Source organism: Pocillopora verrucosa, chromosome 8 (genome assembly GCF_036669915.1).
Source record: "Pocillopora verrucosa isolate sample1 chromosome 8, ASM3666991v2, whole genome shotgun sequence".
Classification (NCBI taxonomy): Eukaryota; Metazoa; Cnidaria; class Anthozoa; order Scleractinia; family Pocilloporidae; genus Pocillopora; species Pocillopora verrucosa.
The window spans coordinates 21,747,877-21,763,375 of record NC_089319.1 but is presented as its reverse complement, the minus strand read 5'-3'; the positions used below and the strand labels follow the sequence as shown (position 1 = coordinate 21,763,375).

Below are 15,499 nucleotides of genomic sequence, written 5' to 3'. Positions count from 1 at the left end.
TTAAGATTAATTGATAGCAGAAGTTAATTATTGATTAGATTGCAATTACAATAAAATCAGACTTACGTAACCCAGAGAATGACCATAAATTTTCAGACTCATTCGAAACTGAAAATTAGTTAAGAGGACATCCGTGCAAAAATCAAACAGAAGTTAAATTTTTATGCCAAGGGTCAAAAATTCAAATTTTCTCAATTTTTGCACACAAGTAGACATTAGTAAGACAAGAAAGGCTGTGTATTTTTAAATATGTTTTTATTTTCGAGAAAAACGAACTTTTCGCTTTCACCCTCTAGAATCGATGGATCGGGTCATAAAGGTCGAAAATTGAACACTTTCGCTCGCTTCGTATTTCAAAGATATTACTTCTAGGGAAATATTATCAACGTGTACTCTTTCATAGACTCTTTGTCTTCTGTAAAATGTAAGTTATGTAGGAATTGGTTGCTTAGAAGCTTTTAGCCATGCAAAAAAACAATGTGCTCTCTTCCGTTACAAAAAAATGTCGCTGAAGAAAACCTCTTTTTTCATCATGTGCCATTATTCAGAATTCCACAAAATTACGTACTACGTAAATTTCCGAAGGAATGATCTTCAAGATGACGTAAAGGTTTCTTTGGGCAAATGTTTTCTCGCGACGCATGAAACTCTTCAAAGTAGCACACGGAAGACATAAAATCACGCCATATGTTGTTGCGTGACCAAAGAGCGAAGGAGCATTCCTGCATTTGAAATTACTCAAAATCGTACAGGAGAACGTTTTCAGAAACAAATAACAAATTGATATCCAGTTTTGTTAAATTATTTTGTCTTTTATCATTTGAAGTTTGTTTCTGCAGAGATATTCTGCCATCGTTCTGTCTAGTACGATTATGCACCAGTGCTAGCAACGGTATACGATTAAAAAACTTTCCTGTTCTCTCGCATACGAATCTTAAGTTTCTGCCTCTTATTTGACTTGCTAACCCGTACCTTTTAACTAGCCTATGGCAAATGAAAATCCAAAAAATGTTACCTTACAGAGGCCCTTGCAGGAGTTAAGTGAGGGTTTGTATGACCTTATTTGCATAATTGCGGTACGAGTCTTCGTGCTCGTGTGACAGAATAATTTGGACTTACGAGTGGGGTCGGTCGACGTCATTTGAAGAGGCACAAATACGAGGAATAGAAATCATGTGTCTAGATATCCATTTAGCTCTGAGTTTTCCTAAATTTGTACTCGTGTTATTTTTTTTCTGCGTGAGTAAAACTATGATTTTTGTTGAATTTTCTACTTAAAAGCGAGACAATTAATTAAATTAACAAAACTTCATAAACAATCCTCCATTCGATTTTTCTTACGTGAAACTAAGAAAAAGAATTATTTCCCGCCCCCTTTGAATCGGAAGTCTCGCTTGTAAATGAAATGGAAGCTTCTTGCTCATTGAAGTTTATAGTTGGAGGTGCTTGCTCGTACGACCGACAAGACAGGAGTAAATTATTTGAGGTGGTACCCTTGGTGTCGTGCAATAAAGATGTACAGGGTCATAAAAGTGCTTGATGTTTTGCCGGAGTTAAGAACGAGCGTGAACTTAACCTTGCCCGAGCAGGTATTTTTTACATGAGTGCAAAGGATATAAACGCCTTAACAATTTGTCCATTCCACCGTTCTGAGCTTGGCGAAGGAGCCAGAATACCTACAGAATTCCAGATGATTGTAGGGATGTCCGCCCTGATCTCTTTCGAAATCGAGAGAGCTGTACAGAAAGTGGGAGGCACAACCGATACGAAAGAAGATTTGGCCTTTGTGACTTTACAGTCCAAACAATGCATAAATTCCTGGAAATCGCATTTACTACGTTCAACAAACCAGGACGAGGCCAGACTAGACGTCATCGATGGGCTGGATGAAACTTCTGCCTTACTGGTCTTAGACCAGGCAATGAAATATCTACCAAAGAAAGTTAGGGAGAGCCAAACAGATTGGTTTGGTAAAAGAGATCTGCCATGGCATATCACGGTTGCGACGAGAAAGGGAATGATGGCAAGATTGAGATGATGACATTTGAACACTTATTTGAGACGTGTAACCAGGACAGTTCTGCAGTTCTTGCCATACTTAACGACGTCTTTCGTCGACTGAAGGATGTCATGCCTCATTTGCAATCCATTTATCTTGGACAAGACAACGCCGGGTATTACCACTGCGCTTTAACCCTGGTTACAGCCAGCAAAGTAGCAGAGCTAAACAATCTCTTCCTACGCAGAATAGATTTTCAGATCCTCGAGGAGTGAAGGGATATTGCGATCGGAAAGCTACAACGATCAAATCCCATATGGCCATCCATTTGAATTCAGGCCACGATATAAAATCGGTATCTCAAATGCAGGAGGTAATAGAATCATTAGGAGGTGTCCCTGGAGTAAAAGCAGTGTTGTGCAGACCTCCTTTGTTTTCCATCAAAAAGCCAGCATCGGCAGAAATATTGGACAAGATGGCGGCCGCGCTTGCGTATTTCGTCCATAATGGCGTCCAAATGATATAAGAAACTGTATGGAAATTTGTAAAATTTCTAAAATATAATAATCAGGAGCTCATGGTCCCGTCTGCTCTCGATCGAGACATATTCAGTACTGATTCTGCTATTCGATAAATAAAAACCACTTACTTCCCGAGCCAGTTCTTTTGTCATTGATTATTGACCAAGGTCGCCATACAGTTCTTGGCAAAGTTTCCGCACAGCCCCATACTTCATTATGCATACAGTCCTTTGTTAAAAGAAAACAATAGCGCAAACAATAGATTACCTTTGGGACTATTCGCTATGTTTTCAAGAAGTTGAATTTTTTCTAAGTCTTTTTTCAAACCTTCAAAAAATCGCCGTTTTTGAACTAAAAATTGCGCTTAATCGAGCGCTGATTTAAAATATTTTAACATTCAAATAAAAATTACTATACTTTAGGAATTATAGAAATTAAAACAGCTTAAATTCCGCCTCATATTAGCCTCGAAAAGTCCCAAAGATTTACTTGCAGGTCTTCTTTTCTTTTTCTTTTCATCAAATAGAAGATCTGCGGTGCTCAAATTGTATGAGTCGTGGTACGAAACACTCTTCTTTTCAGATCGAGCCGTGATCGCCGGCATATTGAATTCTCTTGATATTCTATTGTTCCGGAGTGTAATACGATATATCGCTGATAATTGTTAGCGGGCTCGAAATGTCCTTGATTTCTGGCGATGAGTGAAATGGGATGTTGTGAGCTTTGTCAACAACGTTCAATATGGCGAGGAAGGTGTGAGACTATGGAGATCCGGCTACGAAATTAGAAGAGGCAAATTCATTCCTTGGAGCAAGTTTCATGTTCCTGACCAGGACAAAGTCCACAAACACTGGAATGCAGTGCAGCAAGCGAAAACATAAAAGCTAATTTTGTTCCTATCAAACCGAGACGATCTGAGTTTGCTAAAACATCTCAAAAGCACCAAGACAACACTGATGAAGGTACCGATGATTCAAGTGAAGAATCGCGCGATTCCACAACTGAAATATTTTTTCTGCTCGGAAGAGGGTTGCATTAAGTCCTATCAACGCCATTCGCCATTACAGAAGCATCTCGAATGTGGGAGACACAAATATGTTCTTGAATATGAAACTCTTTATGACCGCGCCGTGCTAGGGTATGCCTCTAGACTGGAGAAAGGACCGAGTGCTGTGCCGCAACTGCTGGACACGGAATCCACCCGTCATCGTCTGTAGCTTCTCTTGAAATGGGATGGGCCCTAAAGCAGAGTTGTTCTCGCAATACTCGTTTCACTGATAAGCAAAAGGACTACTTGATAGCCAAGTTTGAAACTGGAGAACAAACGGGACAAAAGGCAGATGCTGCAAGTGTCTCAAGATTAATGAGGTCTGAGAAAGACGAAAACGGCGAGCAGCTATTTGACTGCTCTGAGTTTCTTACAAGCAGGCAAACTTCTAGTTTTTTCTCGTCTGGCCTCAAAGCCAAGTCTCGAGCACCAAGAGGTCAACCAGAGCGATGACGCTGAGCAAATCAGAGCGGAAAAGGAGAGCCAGCTTCATGAGCAATGAGTAAAAAGGTGATGTCTGAAATTTCTATTCAGCACGCACATCCAATCTTGTACAACGATTACAGCATTTGTGAACTAGTTAAGAATTCTAAGCTTTCAAACTTTTCAATCAAAGTGTTAAATGACATTTGTACTTCTTTCGGACTCGATAATTCCCAGGTCAACGTTAAGAGGAAGAAGCCGTATGTCGATATTCTAACAAGCCTTGTCATGGACTGCCAATGTCAGGCAAATGGGGAATGAATGACAATATTTGATGGTCCTTGCGGCTGCTGATAGTTGTTGAGTCAGTTGAGACAAGCGATATTGACTCTTTCGCGGTTAATTAAGTTTTGTAAATTCAATTGTCTTGCCTATACGTCACAAAGCGAACAGACATTGCGGTAATTAAAAAGTGTTTTCACTCCAGCAGAAAAAATCAACTTGGGTAAAAATAAAGGCAAAAACAGAACCAAATGGATATTTAGACTTGTTTTTTCTTTTTTACGTAATTGTGCTTAAATTAAATAATGACCGTCGAGCGACTATAACTGCAATTATGCTTATTGGGTCATGCAAGCCCTTACTTAGTCCACTTAACTCGTGCAAAAACCTCCCTTTGAAAACTCTGTTGGTTTTTATCGAGTGCTAGTTAAAAGGCACGGGTAAGCGCATAGAGAAAGTTAAACAATGGACAGAAACTTAAGATTCGTATGCAAGAGAACAGCAAAGTTTTTAATCGTATACCGTTACTGGCACTGGTGCATAATCGTATTGGACAGAACGATGGCAGAATATCTGTGCAGAAACAAACTTCAAGTGATAAAAGGCAAAGTAATTTAACAAAACTGGTTATAGCTATGTCATTTGTTTCTGAAAAAGTTCTACTGTTCGATCTGAAGTCATTTCGAAGGCAGAAATGCTCCTTAACTTTTTGGTCACGCAATCAACATATTGCGTAATTTTATGTCTTCCGTGAGCTACTTAGAAGAGTTACCTGCGTCGCGAGAAAACATTTGCCCAAAGAAAAATTAACGTCATTTTGAAGATCATTCCTTCAGCAATTTACATACGTAATTTTGTGGAATTCTGGATAATGGCACATGGTGAAAAAAGAGGTTTTCTTCACCGACATTTTTTTGTAACGGAAGAGAGCACATTGCTTTTTCGCATGGCCAAAAGCTTCTAAGCAACCAATTCCTACATAACTAACATTTTATAAAAGACGAAGAGTCTATGAAAGAGCTAACGTTGGTTAGATTTCCCTTGATGTTATATCTTTGAAATGCGAAGCGAGCGAAAGTGTTCAATTCTCGACCTGTTATGACCCGATCCATCGATTCTAGAGGGTGAAAGCGAAAAGTTCGTTTTTCCCGAAAATAAAAACGTATTTGATGAAAAAAAAATACACAGCGTTTCTTGTCTTACTAGGGTCTACTTGTGTGCAGAAATTGAGACAATTTGAATTTTTGACCCTTGCCATAAAAATCTAATTTTTGTTCGATTTTTGCACGGATGTCCTCTTAATAAGGATCATTTATTGTATACTTCGCTAACTAATTCATCTCACGGCGGGAGCTGAATCAGACCATCCAAAATTCTTCTTAGACATAATACGTATGTCAGGACAAATGATTATATCAATCAAATATACTTAAATGCTCACATCATTCCATGATCTTGCCTTTCCAAACATTCCCCATATGGGTTCAAATTATTTACTGAAAGCTTATTTTCGATGCGGTGTTTGCGTTATAACCCACATAAAAGAATTTAGAGCTCATCTGACAAATTCTGTCGAGCCGTTTCAATCATCGTGAACAAATGGAAAACAATTTGCATAAATAAGCACCGTGTAACGACAAAGTGCCAAAGAAATCAGTATTTTTCGAGACTGATTGTTACAGAAGAGTTCCTGGGTGAAATGTCTGCCTTAAAGAACAAGTTCTTAGCTCAAAATTGGCGAAGAAATGATTGATATTCTCAGTGTTGAATGAGGTGTAGTAATTTACTTTCAGAGCTACACTCAATCATGGATATTAAAGAACAATGCGCCAAATATCAGACAAAACAAAAGAATACGTCCCGCCTGTACCGAGTGCAGTGTCCATTGGTGAAATTATATCTGACAGTCTCTAGAAAAAACATCAGATTTTATTACTGACTAATCGGTTTCATCTTGTCTCTTGAATTTTCACGCTGTACAGTATAGTGGTGGATTCTTCAGGCCGACACTTGGCCTGTTTCCCTGTGATGCAAATGAGGCATTTACACCAGATCCTTGACAGAGCTGGATGGGTTTTTGCTTCGATAGAAATACATATCATTAATAATGTTGATCGTCAACATCTCTTTTTCTCAAATTTTCAGTGAACAAGACGCGTAGTCAACATTTCCGCTAACATGCAGATTGTTTCTGCTTTTTTGGCACTCTTACTTTCAAAAGTGGAGTAGTCAATACTTTCGCTAACTTGCAGATTGTTCCTGCTTTGTTGGCACACTTACTTTCACAAGTGGAGTAGTCAACATTTTCGCTAACATGCAGATTATTTCTGCTTTGTTGGTACAATGTCCACGGCAGAAAACAGGCTTGATCTATTCCACAAAACAGCTTCAATTTCCGTAAACACGAGACTTGGTTCTTACATGTGATCTTATTATAAACAGAAGCATGCTACGCACGCAAGAGTTATTTTTTGGGGGGGTGGGTGGTTTACTTGAAACATTGTAAGTGATGTCTACATTCTTATGAAAGGGAAGAAGAGTATTAACGCGGAACGAAAATGTCGAATTAACCTACTTCAGACTGCAGAGTGGGTACAAAATGCAGACTGAGAATCTAAAGATTTTTTTCGTTTAATATGTGATAACATGTCATCTTCCAACTCACCGAGCGTCACGCAATCGCTTTTCCGCGATCAGCTTTCACAATTATTTGCACTATTTTGGAACATTCCTGGCCCATTCCCTGATGAAAATCGATCGTAATATAATTTCAAGCCTTCATATAGTCTTCTCACTTCGCGTGCGAGTTGGTTGGTGTGATGCTTGTACAGATTTCACCAACGTAATAAAAGTAGATGAAAATGTATATGTAAACGAGATGTCACTGTTGAATATATAACATGCGCAACATTTGAGAAACAATTGACAGCTTTCCACGTGGTCCGTATTATCATCTTTTTAAGCGGTATGTGTTTATTTGTTGACAAAATTGCGGACCGAGACCAAAACTGTTCCTTCGACTTGATTCATTTTCGACGTTAGTAGATCACATCATATTAACTTACCTCCGTAAATCATTCATTCCAGATAACAAAATCAAATAAACATGCTAACGATGGTATCTGAATTCGTCCTTAGCCAAACACAAACGACCCCACAAGATCACTTTCTCCAAGGATCGAAAACATACACAAAATCGTCCATAATTAATTTTAATCTGACATTCATCTAGAGATAGCACCGAGCAAGCCAATAAAGAAAAATATAATCGGCACACTCAACAAATCATGAATCTTGTAACACAGCCTGCCGTTAAAGAACTGCTAAAATCAAAATGTTTGGTGCTACTCATCCGCACCTCAAGCAATATTTGATCCAAAATTTTTCCACTCACTCTCGTCATAATCGTGCTACGGCGGACAGAACTCCATTTTCACGTCATGAGTAACACGTTTACTATACATAATCTGATATCTTTTATCTGTCCAGTAGTGGCACATTTCTCACAAAGCGCGGTAAAATACACGTTAAAAACACAGAAAAGTTAACATAGTCCTTCATCCACTTCGGTCTCCTGATTTGTCTTCCACTTCGAGAGAAGAGGGCGTGTGATGATGAGATGGTTGTTCCACTGTTGTAGGCAGGTGGTTGTCTTTCACTAGGGGTGTTTCATTCGATGTAACTGGGTTAATCTCCTCTTGATTAGCTGGCATTTGTGTGTGCTCAATGGTTTCTGGTCCATCAAATTCAAGCGTGGCTTGTAGTTCCACCAGAGGTACTGGACTGGATTCATGGATGACTTCCTCCGGTGGATTTGGCAGTTTCTTGAAAAAGGAGCTGTTACAGGTGACTAGCTCCTGATCAGTTGTTCTCTTAGCAGTGATCATGGATCCTTTATCTTTTAGGATTGTGTACGGGACAGGTTCAAAACGAGGGCTTGCCTTGTTTTGAATACTTTGCTTTACGAGAGTGTGGTCGCCGACGTTCAGGTTGTGCGGTTTTGTTTAACGTTTGAGGTCGGCGTAGGCCTTCATTCGTGCCTTCACTTGTTGGTCCTTCTGCATGGCTTCAGCATCAGGATTAACTTTTGGAATGGTGGGGAGCTTGGTCCTCACTGTTCGTTACATGCATAACTCGTGAGGGCTTTTCCATGTGCTTGGGTGAGGTGTAACCCTATAGTTGGCTACAAACACATATACCTCTCTCCTCCAATCTTTCCCTTAGCTGTGTGTGATTCTTGCGACCTTGCCATTAGCCTCCGGCCACAAAGGACTTATTTTCCTGTGGTGGAAACCTTTTTCCATGGCGAACTCATGGAAAGCTTAGCCTTGAAACGGAGGTCTATTTCGGTTTTCAAAACCTCTGGTATCCCGTGGGTTGCGAATATTCGTTCCAGTGATGGAAAGGTTTTCCCTGCTGCGGTACTAGAAATAATCTCTACCACGGGGTACTTTGAATAGGCGTCTAGGACAACCAAAACCATTTCCCCAGAGGAAAAAGGTCCGCAGAAGTCTGCTGAAGCTTCCAGCCAAGGCTAGGCCTATTTGGTGTGGGGGACATCTTTAGAGGGTCCCGTTGTGAAGTATTGATGCCCGCTTGGCACGGTATGCAACTAGCTACTTTCCTTTCCACACTCTTGTCGATTCCTGGGAATCACACTCTTAAGCGTAAAAGTTGTTTAGTCTTAACGATTCCCAGGTGTCCTTCATGGCATATGTTAATGATACGCTCCTGCAAACTCTTAGGGATGACAATCTGGTGACCGTGGGTTACAACACCTTCAAGATGGCTGAGCTCTTGGAACACCTGCACGTACTCCCTAAGGTCTGGATCAGCCTTACAAGCGTTGCAATTGCTTACCTGGATGAGTGGAATAAACTTGCTGAGCTCTTGGTCTCTCTTCGTTGCATCTTGAACTTCAACGAGTGAGATGGCTTGGGATGCTGTGCCCTCGATGATACGGTGCACAACATGTTCTCGCGCGTTCTTCACTCTTAGTGAGAGGGATTATGTGCCTTGAAAGGAAGTCAGCTGCGTTCTTGCTTCCGAGGCAGTATTTCAATTCAAAGTCAAACTGCTGCAGGTTCAAGAGCCAGCGTTCAATTCTCATAGGAGGTCTACTATGGAAATTGTTAAAGAGTGGTATCAGGGGCTGGTGATCAATTTCAATGGTGAATGAACTCCCAATAAGGTACAGGTAGCAGCGTTCGCAGGCCCAACGGATGGCAAGGGCTTCGCAGTCGATTTGAGAATACCGTTTCTCGACCTTTGTCAGGCTTCGGCTAGCACACTCAACTGCTTTCCACCCTTCTGTTTTCCTTTGTAGGAGAACTAATCCAAGACCATTAGGGCCGGCGTCCACAAGGAGCCTTGTCTCCAAGCCTGCTTCATAGTATCCGAGGACAGTGTTACTGGATAGTGTGTCCTTTAGTTTATCAAATGCTGCTTGCTCTGTGCTGAACCAACGCCATTTTACCCCTTGGTGGGTGAGCTTGCGCAGGAGTGTGGTTATCTCTGCGAAGTTGGGAATAAACCTTGCTGAGTACTGAGCCATACCCAGGAGAGAGCGCACCTCTGATGCGTTCTTGAGCATGTCCATTTGTTTCAGAGCTCCCACTTTGCTTGGTGATGGCTTCATTCCATTTTTTGAAAACACAAATCCGAAAAATTCAATCTGAGGTATACGAAATTTGCATTTCTTTGGGTTGAAGGTGCGACCACATTCTCGGAATCGTTGGAGAGGTTTTCAAGGGCTCTGTCATATTCTGTGTTGTCTATGCCAAAGACTATGAATTTGTCTCGGATGTGGAACACACCTTGTAACCCGGGCAATGAATGACAGTTTGCTGATTGAAGTTTTGGCCCGTGTTTTACTTCACACGCGGTGTGACAGAGCATTACGACCCTGATGAGCCTGAAGTGGATATCTTGGGATGTAACGTTAGCTTAAGCAGTGAGAGTGGAGAGGGGTATTGTCAGCCCGTTGATAAACCTATTTATCAGGAATATTCACCGCCATCGGACGAAGGTTACGATCTCTCGTTAGTTGGGAATTCTCGATTTAGATATCGGGTCACCAATACGATTTCACCAGATGAAGACGAAGACAAACAGCAAGATGGGGATGATGAAATGGCTCGGAAGCGATCCAGATCATCCATTCTTCGTACAACAGGTAATTTAGTGTTAACAACTGGGTTGAAAACGTAAATTAGCCACCGTAAAGGGTAAAAAAGCTGACGTTTCGAGCGTTAGCCCTTCGTCAGAGCGATTAGAGGAATTGTGGGTTGTGTGTGGATTTATATGCAGAAAGTGGAGCTACGCCATTGGTGGGAATATGGTGACGAGAAAACAGGAATAAATTAGTTGAATGAAAAGCGCTCGTTGATTCCGTGGGGATAATCTTAACTTTTACCAGTGGTAAACTATTGCCCTTTAAGTACAACTGCTGGCGCGCAACTGAAACGTCCCATACTTCATCCTGAGGGGTGGGGTGAGGGTTAAGAAAAGAGGATGCACTATTGACTATAATGTCTCATCTTCCAATTTTATGTACTTAATGACTGAGTGGAGGAGCCAGACAGGAGAATATTTGACTCGAGATCATGACCGCGAGCCAAACATTTTCCTGTCCTTAATATTATTAATTAAGTAATTGTTTTATTATATATTTTTTGAAACAATCTGCCGAGGAAGGTACTTCTTTATAATTATGAGTTTGCCAAAGTTTTAGAACATTTCACGGACGAGGGGCTTGGAGACTAGGTAGACTTTGAACTCAACATAGTAACCCATTATCTGCTGCAGATACTGGGTCATGATGTCAACTTCGCACGCTTTTTGTTCTGTAGATATTGTTGTAAGAGTATAGTTTTTTTTTTTTGCTGTTACTTTTTTATCTTTTTGTTGAATATTAGATTTCGAGGTTTTCTTTGTTGTGAATATTTTGTAAAAATTGTTTCATAAAGAACTGATGTAACTAGGCGAATACTACTTTAGTTAATTGGTAATAAAATGGCTTGAAAAAAAATTTCATGTAAAGGCTTTTATTACTTGCGTCATATAAGAGAGGAAATTACTCCAAGCAGTTCAATGAATCATTTGATTTGCGCAGTGGATTGAGTGATTGATGGAACCTCTTCGAAATATTTCCAAGGCAAGGGAGCCTGGAGCCAAGAAAATTATAAGGAGCTAGAAAAATAAATGTATTTATAGATGTCCAAATGGTTAACAGTGTAAAACACAGATGAATATAGGAATTCATAAAATTTTCCGCACGATAATCGAATGGCAAATACGAGAAAATGCGTGGGAATAACCGCATTCGAGTGGTGAATCGCCGATAACAACGCGTTTTCTCAACGCAAACAGCCACAAACGCTAAAAAACATCTTATTTCATTATGTTAACCGGCCCGTGAACGTTGGTGAACACTTGGTTTTCAAGCGTTTTCAGGCGTTCACTGTCCTAGAAAATGGAAGAAAACGTATTGCATTCGACGTAAAACTTCTGTGAAAACAATGTTTTGTTGCTGGAAAACACCAGTAAACAACAAAATACAAACCGTTTTCCCGTCTTTTAACCGCGCTCTTAACACCAGGAAAACAGTTGTTTTCGTAGAGTTGACTGTGAAGGAAAACTGCTCGATAATGGAACGAATACTCCAATGCGCCGGCTCGATAACGACGGGAAAACTCCAGATTTTCTTTTTCAGAAAATGTCAGAAAATGCCTGAATAATGCTGCGTTTTCAAATAGTCACAACTTGTTTTCCGTTACATATTGGTTAATCAATACAATAGAAGCTAAAAAACCCCAAGAAGAAAACGCCATTGATAGACACGATGCCGATTGACTCATACAACATGCTCATTATGGCAATATGAGCCATTAGTTTCTCGCGTCGAGGAGTGCGAAAACTTCCTTAAGGAGCTGATTTTCTTTTCTAGACCACGTGGCAGAAGTGATCAATGATAACCATCATGCTTCTTTGCAGTACTTCCGCAACGCTGTTAATTATTCCAAGAATAGCCATGGATTGTAAACTGTCCAAGTCGGCATGCAATACTCGAAACATAACAGCTCAACCAAAATACACTGCCGCTAGTAACACATCCGAATATCCCGGATGTGTAAATTTCCGAACGGAAATTCATGAAATTACTTTCAGAACAATTCCAACAAGCGGAGCTAAAATAGCGATCAGAAGTTTACCTTCCTTGTTTTGTTTGACGTAAGCTGGAAATATACAGAAAAAGTCGCGACGAGAGCCAGAATGGCTGTTACGCCTCGTGTGAAATTGAACACAATGTCACCAACCACCTCTATCAGTGTTCTTCTACTCATAACTCATCCGTCAAATGACCGACTTTAAGTGAAGAGTTTAAAATTGGGATATAAAATGCAATCTTTCCTAAAAGCTGATATCTTCTAAGTAAATTTATACCTGAAAAGTGAAAATACATTCATAGTGAAAGTGCTTATGTGGCAAACTCCAGCCTGAGTAAATTTTTATATACTCAACGTTTTCAGCGAACTCAATGCAGTTCATATCCATTTTTTTCTGCCTTTTATGCTCCGTCGAGTGAGAAGGGAAAAGTTTTGATACAAGGGCCACTCTTTTTTCTTAATCCTAACGGCCTCAGGGTGGTTGAAAGTGGTTTCGGTCGTTCTAATCCTGTCAAACGACACACACCAAAAGCCACAAACTGCATAGCGACAAATAGTCTGTGAGGGAAGTAGCGCTTAGAATTATATGAAGGTGCACACTTGCATACACTGGAAGAGAATCATTTTGCTTACTTTTTTAAACACGTGGTCAATTCTCAAAAGCCCTTAAGGCCACTTCCCTTGAAAGCACAGCTTATGACACGAACCAACTCATGAAACAAACTGAATTAAATGTTTTTGTCTATAATTGAATAGTATGGCGGTCTGTATTTAAAGTCTGAATTTTAATGAACACAGGCAGGTTTAAAATTTAACAACTATGACATTGACTCTTGGAAAAATAAATAGTGACCAAAGACATATATCCATTCATATTTCGATGTTTCTGCATATCTGTCGTCGCCTGTCGCATATAGACCTCGGATTAAGAAAAGACTGAAAGACCGCTTGCCTTCCACAAGCTGAGCGGGTCGATTTTGTTCTCCTCGTTGCCACATTTCGGTAAATGTAACATGTGAACAATCTTGATCAATACACGCCCATTAACCCAAGGAAGGCTTAAAGACTGCCGGCATTTAGTTTTTAGAGGTTCTCTATTTGAAAGGCATTTCGCACGGATGACCTTTACACTCATCAAAGCGCCCATGAATATCTTCCAAGAAAGTTGCTGTCTTCCAGAGAGCGATTATAAACAGATTAGCCATTGCAACAAAAATGTGTCTTTTCCATCTTTTGCGCCAAACAGCCATAACTGCTATATTCTGAAAGCGAGTCTCGATGGCCAAGGATACGCCAGTGAAAAACCATTCAATCACCAGCGCAACTGCGGTATGAATAACAAATTCCTGAAGAAGCTTTAAAAGTGGAATGTTTTGGGAGTAAGTGAACTGATACAAATACAAGACGCCGTTAACAGATACAATAGCAGTTGATTCACATAACATGCTTAAAATGGCAATATCAGCCATTAGTCTCTCACGGCGAGGAGTGCGTAAACTTCCCCAAGGAGCTAATTGTCTTTTCAAGATTACATGACAAATATGATCAATAAAGACCACGGTGCTTCGTTCCAGAACTTCTACCGCCCCGTGGATTATTCCAAGAACAGCGATAAATTTGAGGTTATCAAGTTCTGCCTGCATTACTCGAAACATGATCGCTGATCCAAAATACAACTGCACTAGCAAGGTGTACGAGTAGCCCGGATGAACAATTTTCTTCAAGCGTTGAGCACAAAGTCTTAAGATTACCTTAAAGACAACTACAAAGAGAGGTGAGAAGAGTGCAATAAGGAGTTTTCCATGTTCATTTTTTTTCTTGTAAACTGGATAAATAAACGATTTTATAACGATGCCAATAAAGAGATTGAAGCAGGAGGGTGTTATCAATTGAATAAATAAAGTCGCTCTACTCGACAGGTTCCGGAAGTGATTTGTTAGAAGATAAACTTGACAACATATGCTTATTAGAAATATAACATAGAGAGGAATCTTCTGAATCACAGAAAGTTTGGAATGAGATATTCCAAAGACTTGAAGGACAACACTATACACTGCATCCACACAGAAAAAGACAAAAGCAACAAGAATGAGTTTTCTTTTCACGCCCTTTAACTGGTACGGTCGAAAAAGAGAAAGCATTCCTACAAAGAACCACATGTAAAGAAAGGCAACACATGTTTGGTATGACAATATTCTGATCCACTGCATTTTAACTGGGATTGTCTCCTTCGGGTGTAATTGCCAGTTCTTCACCGGTTCGGACGAGACGTAAGAGATCATGATATAAAAAAGGCCGAGGATAACAGCGGCTAGAAGTGAAATCAATGCGCCAATGTACATTGATTGACAAACTGTGCGAAGAACGGATGGTCTGAGTCGCTTCCAGGCCATTTCATCATCTTCATTTTGCTGTTCGTCTTCGCTCCCTTCTGGTGAGCTTGCGTTGATGATCCGATATCTAACTCGACAGTTCCCCACTGACAAGAGATCATAATCGTCGTCCGATGGCGGTGAATATTCCTGATAAATAGGTTTATCAACGGGCTGACAATTCCACTCTCGACCCTCACTGCTTAAGCTATCATTATATCCAAAGATCTCCACTTCAGGCTCATCAGGGTCGTAATGCTCTGTCACGCCGCGTGTGAAGCTGAATAAAACACGGGCAAAAACTTCAATCAGCAAACTGTTAGTCATTATCCGCGTTAGAGAGTCTTCGAGTTAACACTTGAGATCTTCGAAACCGAATGAACATGTTTCAAATAAGCTCCAGGTTTTTTATTATAATGTTTTGAAAGTGGAAATGCCAACAAAGGAGAAACAATACTCCGGCCATCTGCATGTCAACGAAAGTATTGACTATTCCACTTTTTTACTGAAAATTGAAGAAAAAATTTTTCATGGTTAATATCATTAATTTATATAATTCTATAGTTTGAATTTTAAACAAAATATAATATATCAGTTGCTATATCAGGCGTGACGTGATATTTTGTTTTTCCGAGGTTTAGCCCCATTGTTTTTTAATATCCATTACTGACTGTAGCTCTGAACTT

The 15,499-nt window shown here is 40.1% G+C and overlaps 1 protein-coding gene across 1 annotated transcript; it reads right to left on the bottom strand.

The window, feature by feature from the left end:
* Positions 1–13,535: 13,535 nt before the first annotated feature.
* On the bottom strand, positions 13,536–15,140 carry LOC131772097 (uncharacterized). The gene has a single exon (XM_059088001.2). It carries the CDS (start codon positions 15,138–15,140, stop codon positions 13,536–13,538), a length of 1,605 nt encoding a protein of 534 aa, XP_058943984.1.
* Between the last annotated feature and the right edge of the window lie 359 nt (positions 15,141–15,499).

Excerpts from the sequence above, each read along its gene's own strand:
- LOC131772097 (XM_059088001.2), bottom strand. The coding sequence starts at position 15,140 with ATGACTAACAGTTTGCTGATTGAAGTTTTTGCCCGTGTTTTATTCAGC.